The 14,686-nt window shown below is 56.4% G+C and overlaps 2 protein-coding genes across 2 annotated transcripts; both read left to right on the top strand.

Annotated features, from left to right (window-relative positions):
- The first annotated feature begins 838 nt into the window (after positions 1-838).
- Positions 839-3,331, top strand: LOC132318361 (protocadherin beta-15-like). Its single transcript, XM_059825470.1, has one exon. It carries the CDS (start codon positions 845-847, stop codon positions 3,284-3,286), a length of 2,442 nt encoding a protein of 813 aa, XP_059681453.1. The 5' UTR covers positions 839-844; the 3' UTR covers positions 3,287-3,331.
- Positions 3,332-11,336: 8,005 nt separating this feature from the next.
- LOC104255169 (protocadherin gamma-B6-like) lies at positions 11,337-14,236 on the top strand. Its single transcript, XM_059825610.1, has 3 exons — positions 11,337-13,778; positions 13,878-13,913; positions 14,096-14,236. The coding sequence occupies exons 1-3, from the start codon at positions 11,337-11,339 to the stop codon at positions 14,234-14,236; spliced, it is 2,619 nt and encodes an 872-aa protein (XP_059681593.1).
- Positions 14,237-14,686: the final 450 nt, after the last annotated feature.

Below are 14,686 nucleotides of genomic sequence, written 5' to 3'. Positions count from 1 at the left end.
TGCCGAGCTGCGCCGTTCCCCGCGCGCTGCCCCTGCGGAGGCTCTTGCCCGGCTTCTGCGGCCGGGAAAGGCGGCTCAGTCCCTCCGGGCTGCGCCTCCGCCCCGCGCTGCCGCGGGAAAGGTCTTGTGCTCGTCTCGCCGCCGTGTTTCCCGGAGGGTGCGGACTGGGCTCCCGCGAGCCGAGCGCGCACGCCTGCCCGCGGGCTCTGGGCAGCGGGGAGCGGGGGAAGGCGCGGGGCAGCCGCCGGCGCTGCCCGGGCGCTCGGGCGCCAGCGGCGGCCCCGCAGGACTCTCGGCGCCCCTTGCCTGCGCATCCCTCCCCGGCGCGGTGCGCGCGCGTCCTGCGGCGGGAGCGCGCGCGGGCGAGCGGCCGGCAGCCGCGCGTGTGCGCACGGGCCCGTGTGCCGGTGCGAGCCGGCGGCGCGAGCGGCGGGCGGCGGTGGGCGCAGTCCCGCCGCGGGCCGCAGGGTGGTGCTCCCGGCCAAGGCGGCGGCGAGCGGCTGCGGGCGGGGAGGCGGCCGAGCCCAGCCGGCCCTGCCCAGCCCAGCCCAGCACAGCCCAGCCCAGCCGACCGAGCCGAGCGCAGCCCAGCCCAGCCGAGCCGAGCCGAGCCGAGCCGAGCCGAGCCGAGCCGAGCCGAGCGGCGAGCGGCGGCGAGCGGTGCCCCGTGCCATCCGCTGCCGGGCCACGGTGGCCGCGCTCCGGGCCGCCAGCCGGACGCGGCGAGAGGGACGAAGGGAGGGAGGGTGCCCGCCCGCCGCCCCGCCGCGCTGCTGCCGGGCGCCGCTTTCCGCAGAGGACTGCGCCGGCGATCCGCGAGACGGAGGCTGCCCGCCGCCCCGACATGGCGATCGCAAGGCAAGTGCTTTGTCTCTCCGCTTTCCTCTCCCTGCCGCACGCTCGCTCCGAGCCCATCCGCTACTCCGTGGCCGAGGAGGCGGAGAGCGGCTCCGTGGTCGCCAACGTGGCGGAGGACGCGGGGCTGGCCCCGGCGCAGCTCTCGGCTCGCCGCGCGCGCCTGGCCTCGGAGGACGGCCGGCAGCGCTTTCGCTTAGACCGCGGCACCGGCCGCCTCGTCGTGGCCGAGAGGCTGGACCGGGAGGAGCTGTGCGGCCAGTCCAGGCCGTGCACGCTGCCCTTCGAGCTGCTGCTGGCAGACCCCCTGCAGTTCTTTCGGGTCGAGGTGGCCGTGGAGGACATCAATGACCATTCGCCCGTTTTCCCGGAGGAACATGTCACTCTTAAGATCCCGGAAACGAGCAACCCGGGCTCGCGTTTCCCGCTGGAGGGGGCTCGGGACCTGGATATTGGCAGCAACAGCATCCAGGCTTACAGCCTCGCTCCCGAGAATGAGTACTTTAGTGTCTCCTTTGGGAGTCGGAGTAAGGGCGACAAATATGTGGAACTGGTGTTGGAAAAGCCTCTAGACAGAGAGGAGCAGGCGGAGTTGGTTTTCAGTCTCATCGCTGTGGACGGAGGCTCTCCACCGAGGAGTGGGACCACCCAAATCCTCATTGTTGTTCTAGATGTAAATGACAACGCCCCCGTCTTCACGCAGGAACGGTACACAGGTCAGGTTTTGGAAAACGCGCCAGAGGGTTCTGTGGTTCTCAGCGTGGTGGCAACTGATCTGGATGCGGGACCTAATGGGGACATCTCCTACCAGTTCAGCCAAGCCATGGGCCAGAGCCACTCGGCATTCATGCTTGACCCCAAGAGTGGTGAAATTCGACTTACCAAGCCTCTGGACTTTGAGGCAGCAGAGAATCACGAGCTCAGCGTGCGGGCCACAGATGGCGGGGGCCTCTCGGCAATCTGCAAGGTTTTGGTGGAGGTGGTGGATGTGAACGACAATGCACCGGAGCTGGTGGTCAGTTCCTTCAGCAGCCCCCTCCCCGAGAACGCATTACCCGGGACGGTGGTCGCCTTCTTTACTGTCAGGGACCGGGATGCTGGTGCCAACGGGAAGATCAGCTGTGCCCTTGAAGACCAGCTGTCATTCTCCCTGCGGCCAGCCTATAAGAATTACTATGAGCTGGTGACCGTGAGCGCTCTGGACCGGGAGAAGACAGCACAGTACATCCTGACTGTTACAGCAGCAGACGCGGGGTCACCTCCTCTTACAACCACCCAGACCTTCACAGTGGACATCTCCGATGTCAATGACAACGCACCTGTCTTCAACCAGACATCGTACACCATGCACGTGCGTGAGAACAATGTCCCCACAGTGCTTGTTGGAGCCGTCAGCGCTGCGGATGCCGACGTGGGGCCCAATGCCAAGGTGACTTATTCCCTGGCACTGGCCCACCCCGCAGAGCGGCCTCCCTGCTCCTGCATCTCCGTGAACTCTGAGAACGGGCACGTGTTTGTGCTGCGGCCTCTGGACTATGAGCAGGTGAGGCAGATCGAGGTCTTGGTGAGGGCCTCTGATGCAGGGTCTCCTCCCCTTAGTGCCAACGTCACTGTCCGCCTCATTGTGGTGGATGAGAATGACAATGCACCGCTGGTGCTGTACCCCTCGCAGGACAACAGCCCGCCGTCGAGCGAGCTGGTGCCCGTGTCGGCTGAGGCGGGCTACCTCGTCACCAAAGTGGTGGCTGTTGATGCCGACTCAGGCCAGAACTCATGGCTGTCATACCACCTGCTGAGGGCCACCGACCCCGGGCTGTTTGCGGTGGGTGCCCAAAGCGGGGAGGTGCGGCTGAGGAGGCCAGTGACGGAGAGAGATGCCGTGAAGCAGAAGCTCGTTGTCCTGGTGCGAGACAACGGGCGGCCACCACTCTCGGCCACTGCTGCACTGAGCGCACTCCTGCTCAATGACTTCTCAGACACGCGCCTATCGCATAGCAGCCTGGCCACGGAGGATGAAGGCGACTCCCTGACAACCTATTTAATCATTTCATTGGTCTTTGTCTCAGTGCTCTTCCTCGCATCCATGGCAGCCTTCATCACTCTCAAGGTGTGCAAGAGAAAGGACCTGAAGGGTGGGCATGTGCTTTACGGCCCTGGCAACTTGCAGAGCAGCCTGGCCGATGCGGCTGCTGCAGGGACCCTGCCCCACGCCTATTGCTATGAGATCAGCCTCACGACAGGCTCGGGCAACAGCGAGTTCAAGTTCCTGAAGCCCATCCTCCCCAGCCTGCCACCACAGCAGTGTGCCACGGGCGGGGGCACCGATGAGGAACAAGATTTCCCCTGTGGCCCCATCACCATGGAGGACGTGGCACCAGAACACCCCGGGATGCTCTCTGCAGAACAGTTCAATAGTCTTTCCTTTCACTAGCATGGAGTCATCACAGCGAGAGGCTTCATGCCTCGCGATGGGAAGGGTTCCAGGCTACAACATGTGGCAATGGTTCCTCCAGAGTAAATCGGTATTTGCAATTGGCATCACCAATTTCCCTCAAATTCTGGAGTCAGAAGAAATGTTGTCTCACCCTCCAAAACACATACAAACAATAGAAAGTAAGGCTCCCTCAGTCAGGTAATAATATATTTCGGCTGTCTTATGGTTGTTTCTGAAATGCTTCCAGAGTGGGGTTAGGTCGAGGGGCCCCAGCTAAGTTCTTGTCTCACTTGCTGTCAGGCAAGACTGTCGACCTCTGATTCTGTGCTGTAACGCCATGGCACGGTCGGGTAGACAAACCACATGCTCGCTGAAATGCACGAAGCCCTCGCCCGGGGTCAGGAAAGCAAGGAATTTGTGAGTACTGTGTTACAAGGTGGGGCAAGCACGGGGCTCTTTCTTCTCTGGGTTCTGGATGTCTCTGTGTGAGATGTGTGGGCTCTGTGTGTTTGCCTTCTGGTCACCATGTCTGTCCATACAGCCGTTGTGTGTCTGCATATGCTGCACAAAAGCTGCCCGGTAAGACAGGGAGTTGCTCGCATCCAGCCATTGCAATACATGGAATTCCAGGTCATCAGGCAGGAAAGGTATTTTGACCCTTTGAGTACAGAAGTCTCATCTTCTCAAAGGGAGAACAGCAAAATGCACAATGAGATTTTCCTTTGGTGCATGAGAGGGGGGTGGGTGGGCTATTGGAAATACAGCAGCACAAGCAGTGTTGGCATAGACTCTAACTGTACAGAGACATCTTGATGGGAGTGGAAAGCTGTGCCGATATGATTTTCTGGGTTTGTGTTAAGAGCATTTGCATTTTCCTTTTTGACCTTTCTCCTTCTGTGAACTGTGTTTGAGCATCATCTTAGCTATTCCTTTTAAGAAGGACTGTCACCTCATGTATAATAATGGATTGTTTGAATGAAGGCAGTGTGGCAGGGAATATTTGGAAACCGTCACACTGTGTTGTGCTGCAGGTATAAACTGTACCGTTTTGGACCGGGATAGCCTTGTGTGTAAAAGTGAAATAAAGAGAACGCCTGAATGTCTTGTGTGGAGACAGTCTTTGTAGAGATGTTCTTTCTGGGAAAGCTCTGTCAAAGTTTTCCAAAGGCCGGGAGTTTTTTTCTTATTTCATCTGTTGGCTGAGTGTAGGTTGAGCGGGTACATTTTTTGAATTTGGAGAATCAGCCAAAGGAGCACTGAGGAAAATTGTGGGGAGCAGGGATCTGCTGGCAGGCCTCTGCGGGTCTTCTGAGCACTGAGCTTCTGGCTGCGACAGGGCCCAGTTCGATCCAGGTTGGGGGAAACTGTCCCTTACCCTAACATGGGCCCTGGGTGTGCAAAGGCCTCTGCAAAGCAGCGAGGTGGCGGGAGTGACCTTTCCAACACTCCAGCTCCAGCTGCGGATGACAACTGTGAGGTGTTTTGATTCTAAATGTTTTGGGGGATGGATGGCACAAAGTCAGCAAACATGTTCCCTGGGGGAAGCAGTTGGGGCAGCGCCAGGAGGTGGGCAATTGGTGGGTGAAAACTGCTACCAGGGAGAGGATTCACTCTTGGGTAATGCAGAGGACTGCAGCCATCCCTTCCGCAAAGCCCTGATAAAAAGGTAAGTCCTGAGGACAGGCTGGTGTAGCGATGCTGACCAGAAGACCATTGTACACCAAGGACTGACTGACCCACAATCCAGTTAACTGGGGAAAGGCACAGGCCTGTGCTGTGCTGCATAAATCCCTGGTGAGCAGGATAAACTCGGGCAGCTCATTGTTAAGCAAGGAGCCTGCAGGCAGCTCCCACTTGCTACTGGTGAGAATGCCACCTGCGAGCAACAAGTCTGCATGGGAGCTTCCTTTACTATGACACTAGAAACAATGAATGGAATTGCTGTCTTGCAGGGCAGTCCTAAAATGGCTTGAATGACTGATACAGGGGCACTCTTTCTTTTCCGTGACCGCGGTCTGCATGGCATGCTGTGCGTGGCTGGAGTCCTGTGTGAAGCTGCTCTGCTCAGGGTTCTCTGCATCAAAAGGGATATAGGATTATCTATGCTCATCTCTTCCAGTAGCGTGACCTATATTGATCAGAGTTGTGAATGACATCTTTGAGAGTGGGCATGTCTGTCTAAATGAGATCACAAGGAACCAGCACTTCCTGGTAGAAACCAGCTGCTTCTGGGGTCATTCCAGCTTGACTGTCCAGGTGTCTGATGCAGTTCATAACTAGATGGTTTCTTACAGTTTTTACCTTGTGAGAGGGGGAGGCTGTTCCCTGCACTGGAGGGCCTGAACACACTGCTGAGCTTTCCCGAGGGGTGAAGAGTGGAGTCAGGATCCTGAATTTTAGGAAAGCCAACTTGCAGGTGTTCAAGGAGTTAGTCCATGGGACCCCCCTGGGAAACTGCCCTCAGGGACAAGGCAGCAGAGCAGAGCTGGCAGATCTTTAAGGACCCTTTCCACAGAGCGCATGCAAGAGCTCTCCATCCCCACGTGTAAGAAATCAGGAAAGGAAGGCAAGCGACCAGCCAGACCGTGTATAGACTTGCTGGTCAAAGTAAAGGGCTAGAAGGAACTGCACAGGGAGTGGAAGCAGGGACAGGTATCCTGGGAACAGTCCAGAGATATTGCCCAGTTGTGCAGGGATGGGATCAGGAAGGCCAAGGCACAGCTGGAGCTGAACTTGGCAAGGGATACAAAGAATAATGAGAAGGGCTTCTGCAGGTACGTCAGCCAGGAAAGGAAGGTCAGAGAAAGTGTGCCACTGGCAAACAGGCCACAAGAGATGAGGAGAAGCATGAGGTACTCAACAACTTTTTTGCCTCAGTCTTCACTGGCAATCTCTCCCCACACCTCTTGAGTGGGTGGACCTCAAGGCAGGGACTGGGGCAGCAAAGTCCCTCCCACAGGAAGCAAATATCAGGTTCGAGACCTCCTGAGGAACCTGAAAAATGCATAAGTCTATGGGACCCGATGAGATGCACTTCAGAGTCCTGAGGGAATTGGCTGATGTTGTTGCCAAGCCACTCTCCATGATTTTGGAAAAGTCATGGCAGTGAGGTGAAGTCCCTGGTCACTGGAAAAATGGGAACCATTGCACTCATTTTTCAAAAGGGTAGAAAGGAGGACCCTGGGAACAACGGACCTGTTGGCCTCGGCTCTGTGCCTGGGAAGATCATGGAACAGATCCTCTTAGAAGCTATGCGAAGGCACATGGAGGACAGGGAGGTGATTCAAGGCAGCCAGCGTGGCTTCACCCAGGGCAAGTCTTGCCTGATCGACCTAGTGGCCTTTTATGACAGAGTGACTACATCAGTGGACAGGGGAAGAGCTACGGATGTCATCTATCTGGACTTCTGGAAGGCCTTTGACATGGTCCGCCACAAAATTCTCTCTAAATTGGAGACGGATGGATTTGATGGATGGACGCTTTGGTGGCTAAGAAATTGGCTGGATGATCACATGCAATAGGGGTCTGGTCAACAGCTCAACATCCAGATGGAGGTCAGTCATGAGTATTGTTCCTCAGGGGTCCATATGGGGACCAGTGCAGTTCAATATCTTCATCAAAGACATGGACAGTTGAATCGAGTGCACCCTCAGCACATTTGCAGATGACACCAAGCTGAGTGGTGTAGTTGACACAGCTGAGGGATGGGATGCCATTCAGAGGGACCTGGACAAGCTTGAGAAGTGGGCCCATGTGAACCTCATGAGGTTCAACAAGGCCAAGTGCAAGGTCCTGCACCTGGGTCCAGGGAAAACCCAGTATCAACACAAGCTGGGGGTGAAGGGCTGAAAGCAGGCCTGCCAAGGACTTGGGGGTCCTGATGGCTGAGAAACTGGACATGAGCTGGCAATGTGCACTTGCAACCCAGGAAGCCAACCATATCCTTGGCTGCATCACCAGCAGCGTGGCCAGCAGGTCGAGGGAGGTGATCCTGCCCCTCTACTCTGCTCTGGTGACACCCCACCTGCAGTACTGCTCCAGCTCTGGCTTCCTCAGTAGAGGAAAGACATGGACCTGTTGGAGCGGGTCCAGAGGAGGGCCACAAAAATGATCAGAGGGATGGAACACATCTCCTGTGAGGAAAAGCTGCTAGAGTTGGGTTTGTTCAGCCTGGAGAAGAGAAGGGCAGGACTTGTCGGAGAGACTGTTGGAGGCCTGTCCTGTGAATCTGTAAGCACTCTCGACAGGGCTGGGGGCAAGAGCGGGGCTGCAGCAGGCGCTAGTCGCCGGGCAGGAGCGGGAAGGCCGCTTCCCCGCGCCAGAGCCCGGCAGTTGCCGTCGGCGGTTGCGAGGGTTGCTGTCAGCTCACGATAGGCCGACAGGCGGGCGGCGGCCGCCGGAGCAAGGGCGAGCGAGGTCCGTCCGAGCCCGAAGCAGCGCGGTGCGAGCGAGCCGAGGCGGGCTGCTCGGGGCGAGGCGCGGCGGGAGGAGAGCGGCGGCAGCGGTGAGCCGGCTCTGGCAGGCGCAGGGCCGAGCGGGCAGCTGCTGCCGGGCTTTGCTATGGCGGTGAGAGGAGGTGCTGGGGCCGGCGGGAGCGAGCCCTGCTGGGGTGCGTCCTGGTGGCGGCCTGGGAGGCGGCGTGGGGGCAGCTCCTATTCCACCTTGGAGGTGAAGAACAGAGACGACGGCGTGAAATCTGCGGAATTAATGTTGGTAAAATCTTTGGATCGGGAGCAGCAGGCTGCTCATACTTTCATCCTGACAGGCACAGAGAGCGGGAGTCCCGTGAAATCGGGATCAATGACAACAATCCGAATCGTCATGCTGGATGGCGGCGTGGCGGCAGCTGTGCTACTCGGTTCCCGAGGAGATGCCTTAGAACGCAGTATTTCTCCCTGCACTGGCCTACGGGCCATTTAGTGATGGCGAAGAGGATAGACAGAGAGCATCTCTGCGAGAGTGTGGAGCAATGCGTGCTGCGCTGTGAGGTGATCGTGGAGGGGGAGATGCAGGTTTATGAGATTGAGGTAGAAATCACACCAGCTGAAGCTTCGGGTGATCTCGTCCCTACGGGAGATCACGTTGCCGAGAATGATGGCCAAGTTTCCTTTCCGGTATGTTAAATTTTTTTTTACCTTATTTTGTGTACGCTGTGCTTAGGATTCTTAGGGTAGCCACATACATTTCAGAGTGCACATTTTGTAGTGTTGGAAATCACATTTTACGATCGTCGCCATCTCGTGAATGTCACCTCCTGTACGTGTGCTGAGTCTGCTGTGTGTGTTTTATGTGCTATGTTCTCTACCAGTTGGGCTGAGCTCATCGTATCTAGTGTTCTCTAAGGCTGGAAGATTCCATTGCGTGTGCAACTGGACAGGGAAATTTCAGTTTCTAGGTCTTCCTCTGACACTTCCTTGAAATTGCTTAAGTACTTCCTAATACCCAGTTCCCAGAATTTCATTTCCATCCCCTGTATCAGCTCTCAAAAGCTGTTAGAATTGGGCAATCTTGTAGGACGAAAGCCAACATCTCTGAAGTCCCAGGTTACTTGGAAATCCACCTTCAACAAACTAATTAATCAATCCCACTTAAGGAAACTCAAAGCTCTACGAATAGGTTTGCATTACATGGTGAAAAATTGCTCTGATAGCCCATCGAGTTTTTCCCACTGCTGGGCTTCGTGGATTAACCTTTGGATTCGATACAAATGTAATTGCCGATTAGCGTACAGGCAGAGACATCGAAATAGAGTATATTTACTAGAATACGGATGGAAAATATTTTAAAACAAAGTAAGATTCATCACAGTCTGTTTATCGTGTGTCTAATTTCGGATTGCGTGTTAATCTGAGAATATAAAATATTGTACTCCTTGGTTTGCTTATAATATTAAAGTATTTTTTTTTCTGCCAAGCACACCATTCTGTTCTGAAAGCACGTCTACCAAATAGGCTCTCTTGGAAGCGGCCTGCCTTATTTCCTCCATAACTGATCTTTCATCATGGGCTGAACAGGCTTTTAGGACTTCAGGAATATAATTAATGAGTAATATTACATTGCTGTATTGTTTGTTACTCTGCTGTTTAAGCTGGTGATACATTGTATCGTTGCATTTTAAACAAAATAAACTAGTGTCACGAAAAATGACTGCTTTCACATTGAGAGAAAATCATGCTGTAAGGTTGCCGGTGAAGGTCTGCAGATTTTTTGTGCTGATCTCGCCAAAATATTCTGACTTTGTACAGGTGATTTTGTGTGTGGTGGGAATGTAAGCTGAGACATAACCTCATGCTTCCCACCAACCAACCTTGTGGTCGTTACCCCTTTCTGCTGCCATCCATCAGACACAAAGTCACATAGGATATGCATGTGGGAAGAAAACGCTTCCCTCTCTGATGCAGGCTGGTTCTTAGCTGCGTCCTCCTGGGACTTCACTGTGCTGTGGCCCGCAGGCTCGGGTACAAGGGGGAAGAGGAAATCCCGGAACTAGGAGACATCAATCTCGGCTTGGAAACAGCGATTTGGAGGGTGCCTGGGTGCGTGAAGATGCATGAAAATGTGTGTCTGGGTTGTGCTAGGCAATTCTCGCCATATAGAAGGCACTGAATTGACCCCGACATGTTTCAGCAGAATGCCCCTGTCCCTATACAAATATCCACATCCTTCTCTCGACCTTATATAGAGATGCTCACATGCTTGCTAGATCTTGACTCCTGAAACATGACAAATTCAAAACAACTTCTCGTTCTGATAGGTTATTAATTTGTTACCGTGAGCTGTGTATAGGTGCAGCTGAAGCAAAATAAATTATCCTCCACTGGATGAACGGCCAGAGTTAGCAGGGAAACGTATTTTCTAACGACAACTTAGTGAGAAGGGGAGGAGGTCTTCACACCGGCACCTACAGAGACTCAGCGTGGGTGTATATGCGAGAGCTACTCCACCAGGCAGGTTGTGTGGAGGGTTTTCTAACCGTTTCTTGTCGTCTGCATAAGGGGCTGTGGTAATACAGCCCTCCTTCAGGTCTTTATTTTTTATTCACCGTAAGAAGGACGAGGTTTTAATGTACAGGTGAGATACAACAGCTTTTCATGAGGGTGGGATCTGTCTGTTTTCTCTTGACTTGTTCAAGCAACAGTAACCACCGTCGACATTTGCCAGAAAAGATTCTTAAGTTTTGAGACCAGCTGCAGTAACGGTCGGCTTAGGAGATGAGGACGTGGTTTGTCAGAGAGACAGTCAAAAAAATTCAGGGTTGGGTTGTCCGGCACTGATACGATGCTACTGGGTTTTGAATATCGAAAGAGATGGGATCCGGTAGGTCTGGTGTGACCGCTGCGGTTTTCTCAGTGGCTGGGATTCCCGGCTTTGCTCTTCCATCAGCGATCACCGTTCAAAATGGGAAAGCTGAGTGCTAGCTTGGGCTCTCCCAACTATGAAAAATAAAACCACTATCTACGAGCGGTGCTTCAGCGCTCGTCCTGTCCTGCCATTTCTCTCACGGCGGTGAGGAGATGGCAGCGGGGACATGCCCGCGCCCTCACACTAGAGATAGAGATCCTGCCCCACACCCTCCGAGCAATGGGGGAGGATTTATCCTGGAGAAGACTTGCAAGTGTAAGGAATTCAGACAACGGGAATTCCTAGATGCACCGTTTCAGCACAGATACAGGTTCTCTCTTTCGCGCTGCTGACAACACCCGTAATTTCCAGCCCGTGTGTGAGGGCGGTTTAAGGACGTGCGTAGCCGGACTTTCGGGCTGTTCCCTTCCTCTCGGACGCTGCGGTTCTCAGGCACGGACTCAGGGTGTCACTGTTGGCCAAGGCGGAGAAGCGGCTCCGCCGTCGGCTCCTCCCCGACCCCGGCGCCCGCGCAGCGCCGCTCCGCACGGAGCAGAGCAGAGCGAAGAGCAGGAATTGCCCGACTCAGCCCGTCCTCCGACCGGCGACAAGGATTTTATATATTAGTTTCTCTCAGGTACTGATTCAGCTGCTCGGAAAGCCTTATTTAAAATCTTCAGCAGAATACGCTCCAGGAAAGCAGAGAATGGAGGTCCGACCGGCAGCGCAGGGCCGGGCAGCCGCCGGGCGGGTCGCGCTGTTGGCCGTGCTGCTGTGCTTGTGCTGCCGGGCGGCGCCGGAGCGGCTCCGCTACGCCATCCCCGAGGAGCTGGGCAGAGGCTCGCTGGTGGGGCCGCTGGCGCGGGACCTGGGGCTGAGCCCGGCGGAGCTGCCGGCACGCAAGCTGCGGATAGTCTCTGGTGACGAAAAGCAATACTTCACTCTAGGGGAAGATAATACAAATCTGCGGGTAAACGAGAGGATAGACCGAGAGGGCATCTGCGGGGCCGTGTCGCCCTGTGTCCTCAGTTTGGAGGCAGTCGTGGAAAACCCTTTCAATATATTTCACGTGAGTGTTACTATTCAGGATATCAATGACAATGCACCGCAGTTTGACAGAGAATTTGTTTCCGTAGAAATGATCGAGTCCACGCCTTCTGGGGCTAGGTTCCCACTGGGCACTGGAAGAGACCCCGACATTGGGGCAAACTCATTACAAAATTACCAACTTACCCCCAACCCGCACTTCTCCCTTGTAGTGAGGGAGAGTGCTGATGGGACGAAGCAGCCGGAATTAGTGCTGGAGAAAAGCTTAGATCGAGAAAAACAGAGAAATCACCATTTGATACTGACGGCAGTGGATAGCGGGGATCCCGTCCGATCCGGGACCGTCCAGATTAAGATTAACGTGACCGACGCAAATGACAACCCGCCGGTATTCACCAAAGAGATCTACAAAATTCGACTGCTGGAAAATCTGCCAGAGGGCTCCTTAGCTTTACAGGTGAAAGCTACCGACGGCGACGAAGGTACAAATGCGGAAATTACCTATTCTTTCAGTGACATCGCAAACAGTGCTCGCCAGCTCTTCACTCTCGATTCCAGGACAGGGGATGTGAAGGTTACAGGCCCCTTAGATTATGAAGAAGGAAAATATTATGAAGCGAGTGTTGAAGGCAAGGACGGGGGTGGGCTGAGTGCGCACGCCAAAGTGCACATAGACATTCTAGACGTGAACGACAATGCGCCAACCCTTTCCATCCTGCCTATCTTGAATCCGATACCCGAAGACTCGGTCCCGAGCACAGTTGTAGCTGTGATCAATGTCCGTGACAGAGACTCGGGAGATAACGGAGAAGTGAGCTGCAACATCGACGGCGATCTGCCTTTCAGACTAGAAGCGTCATCAGAGAACACCTACAAACTAATAATAGCCAGTGCCTTAGACAGAGAAAAGGTCTCTGCTTACAATATCACCGTCACTGCCAGGGACCGGGGCAGCCCGTCGCTCTCCAGCCGCGCGGCGCTGGTGCTGGAGGTGTCGGACGTGAACGACAACGCGCCGGTGTTCGAGGAGGCCGCCTACAGCGCCTACGTGGCGGAGAACAACGCGGCGGGCGCGGCGGTGGTGCGCGTGCGCGCGCGGGACGCGGACGCGGGCGCCAACGGGCGCGTGAGCTACTGGCTGGCGGGCGGCAGCGCGGGCGCGGTGGGCGCGGCGGCGTACGTGTCGGTGGAGGCGCGGAGCGGCGCGGTGTACGCGCAGCGCTCCTTCGACTACGAGCAGTGCCGCGAGTTCGCGGTGGCGGTGCGGGCGCAGGACGGCGGGGCGCCGTCGCGGAGCTCGACGGCGACGGTGCGCGTCTTCGTGCTGGACCGCAACGACAACGCGCCGCGGGTGCTGTGGCCGGCGGCGGGCGCGGGGGCGGTCGCGGCGCCGTTCGAGGTGGTGCCGCGGTCGGCCGAGGCCGGGTACCTGGTGGCCAAGGTGGTGGCGGTGGACGCGGACGCGGGGCGCAACGCGTGGCTGTCGTACGAGCTGGTGCAGGCGCCGGAGCCGGCGCTGTTCCGCGTGGGGCTGCACAGCGGCGAGGTGCGGACGGCGCGGGCCGTGTCGGAGAGGGACGCGGCGAAGCAGCGGCTGGTGGCCGTGGTGAAGGACCACGGGCAGCCGGCGCTGTCGGCCACGGCCACGCTGCACGTGGTGCTGGCCGAGAGCTTGCAGGAGGCGCTGCCGGAGCTGAGCGAGCGGGCGGCGGGCGCCGACTCGCCGGCGGAGCTGCAGTTCTACCTGGTGCTGGCGCTGGCGCTCCTCTCCGCCCTGTTCCTGCTGAGCGTGGCGCTGGCCGTGCTGGCGCGGGTGCGCCGGGCCGGGCCGCCCGCCGTCCTGCGCTGCCTGGGCGCGCAGCGCTTCTCGGTGGCCGGCGCCGCCTTCCCGGCCGACTTCTGCGAGGGCACCTTGCCCTCCTCCTACAACCTGTGCGTGGCGCCGGGCCGCGCCGTCGCCGAGGGCGCTTGGCTGCCGCCGCCGCCGCCGCTGCCCAGCCTGCCCGCGGAGGAGCTGCTCGGCGGGGAGCCCTGCGGGAAGCGGAGCCCGAGCAGCAGCGCCGGCGCGGGAGAGCCGCCCGCGGACCCCGATGCACCGCAGGTCTGTAAGCCCGCGCAGTCCTTGTCTCCGAGCCTTTCCTAACCTCACGCCGAGGGCAGCGGGCTCTTGGTCTTCCTTTGTCTGCTTTGCCCGTTACAGCCCATCTGGCTTTCCATGAACGAGGGAAAGAATCCGGTACCGTTGCTCTTTTACCAGCAGGCAGTGAGAGCCGGAGCTGCCAGCCGTGTCGGCTCCGCGGGAGGTTCTTTGCCGTTCGGCTTGTGCTGGGTAAAACGGTACAAGAGTGGTGAGCCTCCGAGATGTGATGAGTTCTGCTGCTGCTGCGCACGGGCGTTTTGCATTTGTTCCTTTTCCAGTCTGAGCAGGCAGGTAGCGACGGCATTTCCGACTTCATCACGCGTTCACGTTCAGCTGAGAAGTTTTCTCTAGGAAGCCTGTACTGCCTGAAACGTTATGAGTTAGTAAGGATGAAGGCAGGTCCTTACTGTGTAAAATGAGACCCACTAATTCTACACGACGGCTCGGAAAAATGGGGTTGACGCTTGATGTTGGAGATTTTTCCTTTTTTCCCGAAACGATGGGGTTGGATCTGCTTGATAGCTGATCAAAGACATTTTGGTTAATAGTGTTTCGGTGTGGGACTCCCAAAGGAAAGGCGCGTGTGGTTCCATGAATGGAAAAGTGAGAGGACGTTCCTCCGCCTCTGCCGTGTGCTCTCCCGTCTTTTGAGGGAAGGCTGCTGCAGCAATGGTTGCACTCGTGGGACGGGTTAATTTTACCCAGGCATTATTGCTCTGACTTTTTTGTGCAGCTATTTCTCATCTTTTGTTCCCTCTCTTTTTTTTTTTTCTCTCCCGTTCCTGATCTTTTTCTACAGAGGTTAAGCCATAGGATGGAATCTCAAAAAAAATGGTCGTGATTTTTATTTCCTTTTGCATCCCTCTTTT

Source organism: Gavia stellata, chromosome 16, assembly GCF_030936135.1.
Source record: "Gavia stellata isolate bGavSte3 chromosome 16, bGavSte3.hap2, whole genome shotgun sequence".
Lineage (NCBI taxonomy): Eukaryota > Metazoa > Chordata > Aves > Gaviiformes > Gaviidae > Gavia > Gavia stellata.
This window is presented reverse-complemented; position numbering and strand designations above follow the sequence as displayed.

Bases quoted from the DNA above. Each gene is read 5' to 3' on its own strand.
- LOC132318361 (XM_059825470.1), top strand. From the start codon at position 845: ATGGCGATCGCAAGGCAAGTGCTTTGTCTCTCCGCTTTCCTCTCCCTG.
- LOC104255169 (XM_059825610.1), top strand. From the start codon at position 11,337: ATGGAGGTCCGACCGGCAGCGCAGGGCCGGGCAGCCGCCGGGCGGGTC. The intron at 13,779-13,877 runs GTCTGTAAGCCC...TGCCCGTTACAG, and splicing joins CGGACCCCGATGCACCGCAG to CCCATCTGGCTTTCCATGAA. The intron at 13,914-14,095 runs GTACCGTTGCTC...TTCCTTTTCCAG, and splicing joins TGAACGAGGGAAAGAATCCG to TCTGAGCAGGCAGGTAGCGA.